This window comes from Chelonia mydas, chromosome 1 (assembly GCF_015237465.2).
Source record: "Chelonia mydas isolate rCheMyd1 chromosome 1, rCheMyd1.pri.v2, whole genome shotgun sequence".
Classification (NCBI taxonomy): domain Eukaryota; kingdom Metazoa; phylum Chordata; order Testudines; family Cheloniidae; genus Chelonia; species Chelonia mydas.
In genome coordinates this window covers 26,931,247-26,947,587 of record NC_057849.1, presented here as the reverse complement: position 1 = coordinate 26,947,587, position 16,341 = coordinate 26,931,247, and the positions used below count along the sequence as shown (strand labels likewise).

The window sequence follows — 16,341 nt, the reverse complement described above, 5'->3', positions numbered from 1 at the left end:
GGACAAAATTCTCCTCTTCAGTACACAAGCAAAACTTGTTTCCCTACCAGTACATACACAGAAATGCCAAGTTTGACACATAGAGGGAAAGCACAGTATCTATGTCAATCTCCATGTGCAAATATGACAGGAAAAATTTGCCCTCAGCCTTGACTACTATACCTCTAAGCAAATGCATTCATTATATTTTCTAAGAGCCAAATTCTGACCTTGGATAAATGCATGACCCCCACTGAAGTCAATGACTGCCTCATCCACATTTTGAGAGCAGGATTAGTCTCTCAGAAATAAAGCAGCTGGCATTCATGTTCTACTTTAATTCTGAAGCTGATTTCAAATTGGTATCTTGTATAAAATATGAATTTAGAAGAGCAGTGTGTTTTATCAAGACAACAGTATTCCAGTCACTATATGACATTAAAATTGAAAGAACAGAAAAGTCAGCAAGAATGAGTGTAATCTTACAGTTACATCACTGGAGTTCTCAATGACACTTCTTTGCATTCACCATAACACATTTACAAGGTATCAGTTTTGATTTGGTCATTGTTGTTTAAAGCAGGAGAAGGCTTGGTCTTTGGACCTTCAGTCCCCCCTTTGGATGTGTCCTGAAAGAAAAGCCTTGGCATCCACAGTGACATTAGGATTCGTTTATATTCTTTCCGAAAATTCTGGTTAAGAAGTCCGTATATTATTGCATTAAGGCAACTGTTGAAGTAGGCCATGAAATAGCTTACGACGAACAACCACTCAGGAATTTTTGGTGCCATTTCCAAAGGATTGATAGCTACAGCTAGTCCAATGAAGTTCAGTGGCGCCCAACAAAAGGCAAAGATCACGAAAACCACGAACATGGTGAGAAAGTTTCTGAAGTCACTTGGCTTCAGTCTTGCTTTTATTTCTGATTTGACTCTTCTTCTTACTTGAATCACTAAGATCCAAATCCGAAAGTAGCAGAAGCTCACAATAGTGATAGGTACTATGAAATGAATTATGACAACAGCGATGGTGTAATAGGAGCTAGCAGTCTGAACAAATGTGCATGAATAGATGCGTGGATCATACTCTAAAGAGCCAACGAAAAAATTTGGCACAGTTGCAACAACTGTTAACACCCAAATTAGGCAGACGTATAGCATTGTGTTCCACCAGGTATACACTTTGTCATAAGCAAAGCTATGGCATATATAGCAGTATCTGTTTATTGCAATTGCAGCAATGTTGAAGATGGAGCCTATTACGCTTAGTCCCATCACAAAGCCACTCAGTTTACAGTGCATTTCACCCAAGGACCATCCATTGTGGAAAATGGCTAAGAGCACCAGTGGATATGGATACAAGGCCACCACCAGGTCTGCCAAAGCCAGGCTAACCACAAATGCATTACCTACGGAAGAAGAAAAGAGAGGCAAATAAATATACTCATATTTATGAAACAGAAGAAAATAGTTTCAAACATTTGTAACACGAACGTGTTCAGGGTACCAGCAAGAAGCAGCAATTTCAATAGCAACCTGTCTGTACATGAGATCTAGCTCTGTCATACAGAACAAGCTATCACATAAATATTAGCTGCTGCTGAGCAGCTGCTGAGTGGCTTATAGCTATTAGTGACTGCACTTAGGCCAGAGGATCTTCCCACAGTAAATACCCTACTGCCAGGATCACTTTACTATTCTACCACTGTTTATAAACTTAAATATCAATAATCCATTATATATAAACTAAGTCACTTTAGTGTAACCAACTCCAGCAGCCTTGTGCAAAAATGTGATTGAAAAGGCAGCTGGGTAGGCAGATGCTTGTGTAGAGGATCGTTATAGGCTGCCTCTGTAATACACCTTGGGATTCAACAAACTGCAAAGGGAAAAATGACATGAAGAGCAGGGATGATGGTACCAGGATGATGCATCATATGTTTATTTCAAATAGCTACACAATAAGCTGAACTACAGATATTTTCTTTGGCATGTTGCCTACCCTTCTGCAACTAGTTTGCAATTGAATCAATTTAGGAGGAAGAGTGAAACACTTCCACCATCTTCTATACAAAAGCACACCAAACTATGTAAAAATAAAAAATACAGGAATGCAATGGAAAGAAAAAGTATTTAAATGCACAGAAGTCTAGATTATTTTCTATTTTTGATATTAAAAGAAACTTCAACAATAAAAGTGAGACTTATTGTCTCTCTCTAAATAATACCCTTTTCATCTATTTGAAGTTTCTGAACTGTATCTATAAAACCTTCCTGTATAAAACAGTAAGACATCAAAATTTATATTTGAAATGTGAAATACGTTACACTAAATAGTGGTTCCATTGATTTTGTGGGAAGAATACCAAATACCTTCCTAGCAACTTCCCAAAGTAATATAATAGGAGAGTTACTAATATTAGGTTTCTGGCATTCAGGAAACATAAAAGATGTTCTTAGCTTGGCTGTTTGCTTGTTTTTATTGAAATCCATATAGTACTAGTAAAAAAAAAAAAATCCTTTAAACTGTGAATGTAATTGTGAAAAAGACCAGTGTATTTTAAAATTACGTGTGGGCATAAATCTGGTGTTCATTTACAGTGAAGAATTAAGGGCTCAATCCTGGAAGATGCCGAGCATTTTGTTCCTGATCCAGTGACACACCTATGTACATGCTTAATTTTAGGCATATAAATAAACCATATGCTTAAGTACATTGCTGAGTCTGGTCTATAGTGCTTAGTCCTCTGCAGGATTCAACACTCAGAAATAATGGCAAGACCAGTGCCCATACAAATTTCTCCACACACTTTAGCAAATATACCTTAACCATACAGAAGGAATATGGAGCTCTGCTACTCCCCTCTACTCAAAGGGAGATCTTCTTCCATCAACCCCTTCACATGAGGGAAGGGAGACTTACGATACTACCAAGAAGGACCTTGAACAGATCACTGCAGTCTACATGGATCTGGGAAGAAGGATAAAAGAGTTTGGTGTTCTCGTCCAACACAAGTGGTGTTCTCGTCCATCCTCTCTGTTGAAGGAAAAGGCCTGGGCAGAAACCATCAAATCGCGGAAGTAAATGTGTGGTTACACCGGTGGTGTCGGCAAATGGGCTTTGGCTTCTTCAACAACAAGCTGATGTTCCAGAAAAGAGGATTACTGTGCTGGGATGGGCTCTATCTATCTAATACTAGGAAGAGCATCCTTGGACATTGTCTGGCTAACCTGATGAGAGTTTTAAACTAGGTCCAATGGTGGATGGTGACAAAAATACAGCCAATGTGTATCTATAGTCAAGTAACAAAGACAAGGGAAAGGGGCTAATTGCTGAAGAAGGGTCTAGAAATAACAACTGCATTCAAAAGGCAAAAAGAAAAGCAAGAGGGTAATCTGCAAAGTATCTTCGATGCCTGTATGCGATTGCAAGGAGTATGGGGAAGAAGCAAGATGAACTGAAAGTCATAGTATATGAAGAAAATTGTAGTAAGATGAGGCCCTGAAACATAAACCCTTATATCAGAGGCCCGGTATGAAGCCTAAGGCCTGAACTAAAGTAATGGTCAAGACTTTGCTAACATAAAGCAAAGTTAAGCTGTGAGCCAGAGGCAGGCCCTGCTCACAGAAGCTGGCAAGGAAAGGGCTGATGTTGCAAAAATATACGTACCTAAAAGGTACTGGACACTAGATACCAGAACACTCCAATACTTGCACATTCCACACACATAACAAGGAACAGGCTGACCCATCCTAAAGACAGGGGCAAAAGGGTAATATGATGGATAGAGTTGTTTTGTTCGAACCAACATGTATAAGGTGAGAGGCGGAACCTTGCTACGTAGAGGGGTTGCACCGCAATATGTCCAGAATGATGCGTAACTTGTTTGTACCTGTATATAAGAATGCATCCCTGAGTGGATGTCTTTGTCCGGCCTAGGGGGCAGTGGAGTGTCCCACCACTGACTGAGCTGTGTCCATTGTCAGGGGGCACATATTCGTAGTATGTCCTGTAGAGTCTGCTGGAAGCTATTACTGTGCTTGGTTTGACAATAAACCTGGCCAGGTGCCTTCGTACCTTATCGGAGTCTGTGGACATGGGGGTTCTCTCAGGGTCTGCTGTGCCAGCAATCTGCAGAGCCGGGGCAGCACACAGAGGGAACACATGCACACGGACAACTGTTATCAACATTGAACAGAGCAGAGCACCACACTGGTGGCGTCTGACAACAAAAATTATGACTTAATTGGCATGACAGAGACTTGGTGGAACAACTCCCATGATTGGAGTACCTGCATTGAGTAATATAGCTTGTTCCAAAAGGATACGTATAAGAAAAAAGGAGGAGATGTTGTGCTGTATGTCAAGAATGAATACACTTATTCTGAGGTCCAAGGGCAAGTGAGTCACAGACCTACTAAGTCTGTGGGTGAGGATAACAAGGGAAAAGAACAGTAGTGATGTTATGGTGGGAGTCTATTATAGACCACCAAATCAGAAAGAGAAAGTGGATGAGTAATTCTATAAACAGTTAATAAAATTAGCTAACACATGAGCTAGTATTAATGGGGGATATTAAATTCAATGATATATATTGGAAGACTATTGCAGCAAAATATAATATATCCTGCAAATTCTTAGCATGTGTAGGGGAAAGCTTTCTGATTCAGAAAGTTGAGGAAACAACTAGGGGGTCATCCATTTTGGATCTGGTTTTGACCAACAGGGATGAATTAGCTACAAACATGAAAGTGGTCAGGAACTTGGGAGGAAGTGATCATGATCTGATAGAATTCAAGATTCTATGGAAAGAAGGACATGAGAACAGCAAAACATGGACACAGGATTTCAGAAAGGTGGATTTCAACCAACTCAGAGAAATAGTAGGCAAGGTCCCAGGGGAAGACCAATTAAGAAGAAAAGGAGTCGAAGGGGGCTGTCAGTTCTTAAAATACGTAATACTAGAGGCTCAAGATCAAGTTATTCCAACGCAGGGGAAAGATAAAAAGAGCCACAGGAGGCTAATGTGGCTGCTCAAGGAGCTTTTTAGCTATCCAAAACCAAAAGGGATACATACAGGAAATGGAAGGAGGGGCATGTGACCAAGGAGGTATACATGGGAATAGTGCAAGCACATAGGGACAAAATTAGGAACGCTAAGGCAAAGAATGAGTTACAGCTGGCAAGAAATGTTAGAAACAACAGGAAGGGGTCCTTCAAATATGTCAGACAAAAAGCAAGATCTAGGATGGTATGGGTCCACTGCTCAATGGAGAAGGTGAGCTGGTAATGGAAGATGATAGAAAGGCAGAGCCGCTCAATGCCTACTTTGCTTCAGTCTTCTCACAAAAAATAATGTGACCAGATGACTAGTGAAGTTACCATAGACAATAAAGGGGAAGGGATGCAGATCACAGTAAGTTAAGAATATGTCAGAGATCTTCTGACCCATTTGAATAAATTCAAATCAGCAGGGCCAGATGCTATTCACCCAACGGTACTGAAGGAATTAGCTGAAGAAATCTCGGCAATAATACTTACAAACTCATGGATGACAGGCAAGGTCCCATAAGACCAGAGAAGGGCTACTAATATAGTGCCCATCTTTAAAAAGCGGGGAAAGGAGGAACTGGGGAACTATAGACCAGTCAGTCTGACTTTGATACCTGGGAAGCTACTCAAGCAATGTATAAAACATTCAATTTGCGAATAGCTGGAAAGTGGAGGGGTAATCACTAGCAGCCAGCATGGATTTACCAAGAACAAATCATGCCAGACTAGCTTGATTTCCTTCGTTGACAGGCTAACTGATTTGGTGGATAGGGCGAATGTAGTGGATATAATATACTTAGACTTCATCAGTGGTTTTGACACAGTCCCACATGACATTCAGATAAGTACGCTGGAGAAATGCGGGCTTGACAGAACTGCCAGTAAGTGGCTACATATTTGGTTAAACAACTGCAAAGAGTAACTATTAATGGAATGATGTCGGATTGGAGGGAGGTCTCAAATGGGGTTCAACAGGGATCTGTTCTGGGTCCAGTCTTGTTTAAATCTTTATTAATGACCTAATGTAGGTATAGAGAGCATACTGTTTAAATTGGCAGATGACACAAAGCTAGGACAGGCTGCAAACACTTTGGAGGATAGAGCTAAAATTCAGAGGGATCTCTAGAAATTGGAGACCTGGGCTATAGACAATGAAACAAAATTCAACAAAGACAAATGTAAGGTGCTACATCTGGGGAAGAAAAACCAAATGCACTAATACAGAATGGGGGATAACTGGCTTGACAGCAGCACTGCTGAGAAGGATCTGGGAGTTGTAGCGGAACACAATCTCAACATGAGTTAGCAATGCGAAACTGTTGCAAAAAAATGCAATTTTAGGTTGCATTAACAGAGGCATAGCATGCAAGTCATGGGAAGTGATAGTACTGCTCTACTCGGTACTACTTAGGCCTCTGCTGGAGTAGTGTATCCAATTTTGGTCACCAGTGTATAGAAAGGATATAGAGAAACTGGAATAGATCCAGAGGTGAGTGACACAGATGATCAAAGGGATGGAATGCAAGCCATCTGAGCAAAGGCTGAAGGAACTCGGCTTGTTTAGTTTGGAAAAGAGGAGATTAATGGGGGATATGATAGCAGTCTTCAGATACTGAAAGGCTGCCATAAAAAAGATGGAGAAACATTGTTCTCTTTTTACCACAGAGGACAGGAAAAGAGGCAATGGGTTCAAACTGCAGCATAGCAGATTTATATTAAATCTCAAGGATAACTTCTTAACTGTAAGAACAATAGGACAATGGAACAGACTGCCTAAGGAGGTTGTGGAAGCTTCTTTTCTGGAGATTTTCAAAAGGAGGCTGGATAGCCATCTGTCATGGATGGTTTAGACAAAACAAATCCTGCATTTTGGCAGGTGGTTAGACTAGATGAGCCTTGCAGTCCCCTCTAACCCTATGATTCTACCTTCCCACCACAGCCAGCACAGGTGGTCTGCAATGAGAGGAGACTGGCTTACCTCAAGACTAATGCAGAGGGAGCTCCTTGCTATAAATTTGGCAGCACTTTGCAGGGCCAGGTCCTGCCTGCTTTATGATTCCCAGGATGCACAAACACCTTGATGTCCATTGTTCATTCCAAAACTCAGTAGAGTGTTGGAATAATTTTCTTTGAGACTGTTGGATCCCTTTTTCTGTACTGTATCTCTAAGAGGTAGAGTCCAGAACTCAAAATGAGGATGGGGGGGCAGGGGTTAAAATGACTTTAAGATAGCTTCCTGCCCTCCCAATCCTGAGTTGCTCTCATGGCTGGAGAGCCCCTGGCATCATTTAGATAGCCCTAGGAGTCAAATCTATGGCAGCTTCCCAGAATCTCCTCAGACCCACCCCAAAACTCTCTTCCTGCCCCCAGCTCCATTCCTGGTATGCACCTTACATTGGGATTGTGAAGAAGTCCTCAAAAGGCAGCCTTATGGTTGTCTTCTGCAGTGCCTGGGCTGGGGGAATCCTCCACAAGTCAGATGTAGGGGGTTTAGGGCCCCTTTACTCAGGGCTGATTACCCAGTAGGGAGACTAAGCACATGCTTAGGGCACCAGCAAAGCAGGGGGCACCAAAAAAATGAGATTTTTTTTTAAATTTGATATTTCAAAAAAAAGCATCCAAGTAGTCATCACGGGAAAAATCAGAACGTTGTTAGACTTCCTTACAATCCACTACACACTCTTCCCCCATTTTTCTGTTCTCTTTGTATTACTTATCCCCACCTAAACCAGGGGGGTGTCCTAATAACGTAGATCAAAATAATGTGAGGAAATCAGATCCTGTCATGTATTTGCAATACATTTATGTTTTATTATTGATATATTCTTCTGAGTTATATGTACTTGATTCGTTTTTTCTCATATATATATTATATATATATATAAAAATAGTGTACGTTGTGTAATTTTTTTTTTAAGTTCAGATAACTGAGATAAGGGGCAGGATGAAACGTAAGCAACTGAGTGGAGCACAGAAACATAAACTGGCAGAAGAAAAGAAACAAAAAACTAGTGAAATTTTCCAAAATCTTCCAAAGCTGACATCATTTTTCAAAGCGAATCCATCAGAAGCAACATCTTCTCTCAGTAGCACAGACAGCATTCCAAAATCTGTAGGTGTTTCAGAGACTGACCCTTCTTCTATTGGTGAAACAAACACCATTCCAGAATATGTGGATGTGTCAGAGACTGTAACTGATCATCCTACTGCTGGTGGTAAAACAGACATTGTTCTAGAAGGTGTGGATATGTCAGAGACTGAACCTGCTCATGCTGTAAATAATAGGAGAAAAGATCCTGGTATGTGGGTTGATTTCAGTACCGATGATGTAGCTTACTGGATAGAATCATAAAATATCAGAGTTGGAAGGGACCTAAGGAGATCATCTAGTCCAACCTCCTGCTCAAAGCAGGACCAATCCCCAATTTTTTTCCCCGATCCCTAAATGGCCCCCTCAAGGATTGAACTCACAACCCTGGCTTTAGCAGGCCAGTGCTCAAACCACTGAGCTATCGTGGACCAAAGGACTATCAATGCCACACTGGGCCATATGAGAAATCACGTTGGACTTTTACCAATGACAAACAAATACGATATTGCCCACAAAAAGAAGCTTTTAGAACAGAACAAATATGCCATATTCATACCATGTGCTGCGCACACTCTCTCAATCTTGTTGGCCGCAGTGCTGTTGATTGTTGTCCAGTGGCAGTACGATTTTTCTCAACAGTCCAGTTACTTTATACATTTTTCTCTGCCTCAACACACCGATGGGAAGTTCTTAAAACATATTTGGGCAATGATCGTGTGTTGAAATCTCTTTGTAATACTCGCTGGGAGGCACATGCAGTGGCAACAAGTGCAATTCTGGAGTCCTACTCAAAGATTGTGGATGCATTAGAAAGTATAGCTGAACACCAATCACAAAAGGGAGAAACTATACGAGAGGCAGAAAACATTGCAAACAAGATGCAAGAACTAGAGTTTGTATTCATGTTGACCATATGGAATGAAATTTTACAACACTTTTACCACACAAAACAAGCTCTCCAAGAAAAAGAATTGGATTTGAAAACATGTGCAGACCTCTGTCAATCATTAGCAGACCACTTACACACTTTGAGGAATGATTTCAAAAGATCTGAAGACATATCAAAAGATATCTTGCTTGATACTAATTACAAAGAAGCCCAGTCCCGCAAGCGAATCAGGAAACAACAAGCAAATGATAGCAGTGCAACAGAAACAGGATCAGCATTGAATCCTAGAGATAAATTTTGCATATCTACTTACTATGCTATAATTGATACACTTGAAGCTCGTATGAAGAGGAGAAGTGAAGTATACAAAGAAGCATCAAGTAGATTTTCTTTTCTAAAGAATATGGATTTATCTTACGAACAATATTCACAAGGTTCCCAAAAGCTAGTTGACTCATACCCTGTTGACTTGAACATGAATCTCTGTGAAGAAGTATGGCACTTCCACTGTTATATGCGCGCAAAGTTTAATGAAACAGGAAAAATGAAATTCAGTCACATTGATCTTCATGACACAATATTGAAAGAGGGAATACAATGTGTATTTCCAAATGTAGAGATCGCACTATGTATTTTTCTAACATTGATGATTACTAACTGCTCCGCAGAACACTCTTTTCCTTAGCTGAAAAGAATAAAAAACCCTCAGAGAACAACGTGTCAGAACAGACTTGATTCACTTTCCCTGTTGTGTATGGAAGCAGACATGCTTCGTTAAGTCAGCTTTGATGAACTCATCCAGAATTTTGCAATCAGAAAGAAGCTAGAAAGAAGCTATTTTAATTTCAGCATACATGTAAGTTTTATGTCATTTCAAAAAATAAAATTTTATTTTACGGTATAGTATTGTTTTTATTTTGAATTACATATGGGGGGGCACCATAATCTTTTCAGTGCTTAGGGCCTCTAAAGGTCTTAATCCGGCCCTGCCTTTACTCCACTCCACCCTTTTTACTTGGCATAGAGGGGACAGAGCAGGGTGGGGAGGATCTCACCATGGTGTATGTGCTTCATGGTAGTAAGTAGCTTCACCACATTTTCCGCACATTGTGATATCTTTTGGGGAGAGAAAATTTAATCCATGACAACACAGATTAAATGTCCATAAATCCCCTTAAACATCAACCAGGCACATATCTCAATTCAGCTAAAGGAATCGCCTATTACTTTCAGAAAATTCTACCTGGCTTCTAGCCATCAGGAGATCTTCCCCATATAATTAAATCATTTACCTTTCACACACACTTACAGGTGCAGCTTTTTATTAAACGCTGTTTAAAGGTAATCCAGAAAAGCAGGTGGTGGTGCTGCTGCAGCAGTGGCATCAAGCCTTCTCTCCTTGTGAGAACATCTGTGAGATCCATGAATATACTCAGTATTTGTCTTACTGACGTCTTTCAAGGGATCAATCTGTCTCTAGTCCTGGAGGGGGCATGGACGGAGAAACCTTAGTAATAGCTAATTAAATGCAAGTCTGATTTCAGAGTTATCAGCTAAAGCTGCACTGTGGAGAGGGTGAGGCTAGGTTGAGATGTCTGGGAAATGATTTATCCCTATGAAACATTGTGATTAAAACAATTTTTTTTTTAATTTTCAACAAAATTTTTCTTCAAATATTTTCAGGTTTTTGTCAAAAAAATGGAAATGGTTCAGTTTAAAAGAAAAATTTCACCTTTCAGTGACTGAAAAGTGAAGTCTTTATTCAAAAAAGAAAACCTTTCAGGAAAGTGGAAAATATTTGATAAATATTTCTGTTTAGTCAAGAAGCTATTTTCTGCTGAGGAAATACTTAGATGGGAAATTTTCGACAAGCTCTAATACTGCATAAGCAGCATCCAAGAAAAACTAGTTTTTAATCATAGCAAGGTGCATAGCGCTTACATGTAGGAATAGAAATCAGATATAAAAAGCTCCCTGAAAAGATGCAGAAAGTCAATGGGATTTGTGCTCCTAAATGCATGTGGACCTTTTGAAAATGCCACCTAGGATGAATAAGGCCATTCCAAACTGATCAAGAAAATAATGTGACATTGGTGCATAATGTGTACTGCATTTTAGGAGAGACAAAGTGTAAAAGCCTGACAGAATGCTTTCTGTGCTTTGTCAGACTACTCATTGCAATATAAGGGCCAGAGTCTTGTCTTTTGTGGAGGTGAGTGCAGAATATGGTCCTAAATTGTTATATTATTGCAACGAGTAGTTTGAAAAAGCAAAGAAAACCTTTTCTAATGTATAAATAATCTAAACCAGGGGTCGGCAACCTTTCAGAAGTGGTGTGCCGAGTTTTCATTTATTCACTTTAATTTAAGGTTTCACGTGCCAGTAATACATTTTTAACATTTTTAGAAGGTCTCTCTGTATAAGTCTATATATTATATAACTAAACTATTGTCGTATGTAAAGTAAACAAGGTTTTCAAAATGTTTAAGAAGCTTCATTTAAAATTAAATTAAAATGCTGATTTTACACCGCCAACCCGCTCAGCCCGCTGCCAGCCTGGGGTTCCGTTCACCTAAGCCAGCAGCAGGGTGAGTGGGGCCTGCGGCCGGGACCCCGGCTGGCAAGGGGCCAGCAGTCAGAACCCCAGACCAGCAGCAGGCTGAGCGGGTTGGCGGCCAGGACCCCAGACCGGCAGTGGGCTGAGTAGCTCAGCCCACTGCCACTCAGCCCGCTGACGGTCTGGGTTCCATCCACCGGCTCCTGCCAGCCAGGGTCCCAGCTGCCAGCCCCGCTCAGCCCACTGCCGGACTGGGATCCCGGCCCTGACCACATAGAGTGGGTACCTACCTTCTCCCTGGTTCTAGCTCATTCTCTTCCTCTCTCTCTCTCTCTGCACTGAGCTGAGGGTGGGAGTGCACTGACACAGGGCTGGGGGTGAAGGAGCAAGCTGGGGGTTGGGGTGTAGGATCTGGCCAGGACCTTGAATGAGGAAGGGGGCTCAGGGTTGGGGCAGGAGGTTTTGGTCTGGAGCTCTTACCTGGGCAGCTCCCATTTGGTGCAAGGGGTGCAGGTGGGAATGTGGAGGAGGGGGATGCAGGAGCTTCCATTTGGTGCTCAGGGTGGGGGTGGGAATGTGGGGGTGCAAGAGTCAGGGCATGGGCTGTGGGGGGTCTGGCTATGTGTGGGGGGTGCAGGAGTCAGGGCAGGGGGCATGTGAGGGAGTGCAGGAGTCAGGGCATAGGGTGTGGGGGGGCTAGGTATGTGTGTGGGGTGCTGGAGTCAGGGCTGGGGTCGTGGGAGGGTGCAGGGGTCAGGGCAGGAGGTTGGGGTGTGTGGGGTTGCAGGGATCAGGGCAGAGGGCTGTGAGTGTGTGTTGGGGAGTGTAGGGGTCAGGGCAGAGGTGTATGCCCTGATTCCACTCCCTTCCCCAAGACCCCGTCCCCACCTCTTCTCCGCCTCCTCCCCGGAGCCGGGAGCGTGCTGCGGCTCCGCTTCTCCCCGTCCCTCGCAAGGGCCATCAGCTGATCGGCAGCAGGGAGGGAGAGGAGGAGGCGGGGCAGGAACCCAGCGCACTGGGGGAAGAGGCTGGGGAGGGGGGAGCTTGCCTGCCCTGCAGCAGCAGCCAGCAGGACCAAGCTTCTTCACCCTGCCCCCTCAGGGGGGGAGCAGGCTGAGGTGGGCAGGATTTTTAATGGCACGCTGCTGCTTGCCAGGGTTCCGGCCGCCGGTCCCGCTCAGCCTGCCTCCGGCCTGGGTTCGGCAGCGGGCTGAGCAGGGCTAGCAGCTGAGACCCAGCAGGCAGCAGCGTGCCATTAAAAATCAGCTCGTGCGCCATCTTTGGCACGTGTGCCATAGGTTGCCAACCCCTGATCTAAACTTTTGGAAATCAAAGGACTGTGATATCTTTGAAGTTCTCTAAGCAAGCAAATGTTCCTTAATATGCCTATGAGGCAGCCTCTAGCATGGGTCTTATCTATAAGAAAATTACCAATTTAGTGCAGGAACCACACTTTGCTCTCTCCAGCAAGTCTGAAGCCACACTATGCTCAGGTAGTTGGGATGATTATTTCATCCTTACAATGTACCCATGGTAATGGGTTCCTAGATTTCAATTCCATCAGCTACATTTGCTAAAAGATAGTGCTTACTGATCAGAAACACAGCTGCCTCATTGAAAGCTACATGATAAAATGACTTCATACTGAATAAAGCACATATGCACCAGTCAGTGGTGAGTTACGGCTATTGAGAGCCAAATGATCAGCCCTGGGTGCAGCAATGTACATGCACCTATTGTGCATTAAAATCTAACATTTGTGTGTACAGAGAGGCAAATGAACGTTTATTTACCAATCCGTGTGCACAATCATCCAGTTTGTACCCCAGATTTGATAGCATGACAGGAATGTATATGTTTTTTGGTGTGAATGTCTGTGCATATTGTTTTTAATCCAACTTCATAATCACAGTAAATGGGATATCATTTAGGGTTTGTCTACAGTTGGACATACAGGAAAGTTAATCCAAAGTAACTAAAGGTGAGAATTTGAAGTGGATTAGTTAAACCACATTAAATCCCTGTGTGAATGCTGTTATTCAGAATTAAAGTGGCCTTAATGTAGTATAGTTTAATTCACTTTGGAAGTGAATTAAGGCCACTTTACTTCTTAATGAGAGGGTTCACACAGGGTTTTAATGTGATTTAACCAATACACTTCAAATTCACCCCTTTAGTTAATTCAGATTAATTTTCCTGGATGTTCCCACATAGACAGGTCCTTAATCTCTGACAGCATTTAAATGACTATGCTGAGAAATTAAAGAACAAACTTTTTATTAAGGCCAGGATTTTTAAATGCTAAGCACCCTCTGTGGGAAAAGTAGGTCCCATGAAGGTGTTTAAAGTTGGGCACCCCAAAATGGGAGTACTTAAAATCATTTGGGTTTTTTTAAAACCTTTTTCTATTTCTTTAGTTTCAAATTGACATTATTTTATTGTTTTATATATTTTTATTATAGACTCATAGACTTTAAGGTCAGAAGGGACCAGCGTGATCATCTAGTCTGACCTCCTGCACATTGCAGGCCACAGAACCTCACCCACCTTTTCCTGAAATAGACCCCTAACCTCTGGCTGAATTACTGAAGTCCTGAAATCATGGTTTAAAGACTTCAAGTTACAGAGAATTCACCATTCACCATTTAAACCACTAGTTTAAACCTGCAAGTGACCCATGCCACATGCTGCAGAGGAAGACAAAAAAAATCCCCCAGGGTCTCAGCCAATCTGACCAGGAGAAAATTCCTTCCTGACCCCAACTATGGCGATCAGTTAGACCCTGAGTATGTGGGCAAGACCCACCAGGCAGATACCTGGGAAAGAATTCTCTGTAGTAACTCCGAGCCCTCCCCATCAAGTGTCCTGTCTCCAGCTATTGGGGATTTTTGCTACTGGCAGTTGCCAATGGGCCACATGCCATCGCAAGCAGTCCCATCATACCATCCCCTCCATAAACGCATCAAGCTTAGTCTTGAAGCCAGTTAGATTTTCTGCCCCCACTGCTCCCTTGGAAAGCTGTTCTAAAACTTCAGTCCTCTGATAATTAGAAACCCCTTCACCTAATTTCAAGCCTAAACTTGTTGATGGCCAGTTTATATCCATTTGTTCTTGTGTCCACATTGGCGCTTAACTTAAATAACTCATCTTCCTCCCTGGTATTTATCCCTCTGATGTATTTAGAGAGAGCAATCATATCTCCCCTCAGACTTCTTTGATTAGGCTAAACAAGCCACGCTCTTTGAGTGTCCTTTCATAAGGTAGTTTTCTATTTCTTGGATCATCCTAGTAGCCCTTCTCTGCACCTGTTCAAGTTTGAATTAGGACTGTCCAGTGATTAAAAAAATTAATTGCAATTAAGAAAACTAATCGCCATTAATCGTGCGATTAATCCCACTGTTAAACAATAATAGAATGCCATTTAAATATTTTTGGATGTTTTCTACATTTTCAAATATATTGGTTTCAATTACAACACAGGATACAAAGTGTACAGTGCTCACTTTATATTTATTTTTGATTACAAGTATTTGCACTGTAAAAATCAAAAGATATATTATTTTTCAATTCACTTAATACAAGTACTGTAGTGCAATCTCTTTATCATAAAAGTTGAACTTACAAATGTAGAATTATGTACAGAAAAACCTGCATTCAAAAATAAAATAATGTAAAATTTTAGAGTTTGCAAGTCCACTCAATCCTACTTCTTGTTCAGCCAATCACTCAGACAAACAAGTTTGTTTACATTTGCAAAAGATAATTCTGCCCGCTTTTTGTTTACAATGTCACCTGAAAGCGAGAACAGGCATTAGCATGGCACTGTTGTAGCTGGCATTGCAAGATATTTATGTGCCAGATGCGCTAAAGGTTCATGTGTCCCTTCATGCTTCCACCACTATTCCAGAGGACATGCATCCATGCTGATGACGGGTTCTACTCAATAACAATCCAAAGGAGTGCAGACCAATGCATGCTCATTTTCATTAACTGAGTCAGATGCCACCAGCACAAGGTTGATTTTTTTTTTTTTGGTGGTTCAGGTTCTGTAGTTTCCACATTGGATTGTTATTCTTTTAAGACTTCTGAAAGCATGCTCCATACCTCATCCCTCTCAGATTTTGGAAGGCACTTCAGATTCCTAAACCTTGGGTCAAGTGCTGTAGCTATCTTTAGAAATCTCACATTGGTACTTTCTTTGCGTTTTGTGAAATCTGCAGTGAAAGTGTTCTTAAAATGAAACAACGTGCTGGGTCATCATCTGAGACTGCTATAACATGAAATACATGGCAGAATGCGGGTAAAAAAGAACAGGGGACATACAGTTCTCACCCAAAGAGTTCAGTCACAAACTGAATTAACGCATTATTTTTTTAACGAGCATCATCAGCATGGAAGCATGTCCTCTGGAATGGTGGCCGAAGCATGAAGGGGCATATGAATGTTTAGAATATCTAGCACGTAAATACTTTGCAATGCCAGCTACAAAAGGGCCATGCAAATACCTATTCTCACTTTCTGGTGACATTGTAAATAAGAAGAGGGCAGCATTATCTCCTGTAAATGTAAACAAACTTGTTTGTCTTAGCAATTGGCTGAACAAGAAGTAGGACTGAGTGGACTTGTAGGCTCTGAAGTTTTACATTGTTTTGTAACAACACAATGAGCTACAATGAATGGCAACTACACAAAAATGAGGAGGTCAGTTAAACAGAAATTAAAGGGTACAATGCCAAAAGTGAAATCTCTGCAAGCTGTGTGGAAACTTTTTAA

The 16,341-nt window shown here is 41.7% G+C and overlaps 1 protein-coding gene across 1 annotated transcript in view; it reads right to left on the bottom strand.

Annotated features, from left to right (window-relative positions):
- Positions 1 to 394: 394 nt before the first annotated feature.
- Positions 395 to 16,341, bottom strand: part of MTNR1B (melatonin receptor 1B) — a 50,813-nt gene continuing 34,866 nt past the window's right edge. Inside the window, exon 2 of the mRNA XM_037889662.2 lies at positions 395 to 1,387. Within this exon, the coding sequence (XP_037745590.1) occupies positions 519 to 1,387 (869 nt within the window). The 3' untranslated portion in view covers positions 395 to 518. The remainder of the gene's footprint in view (positions 1,388 to 16,341) is intronic.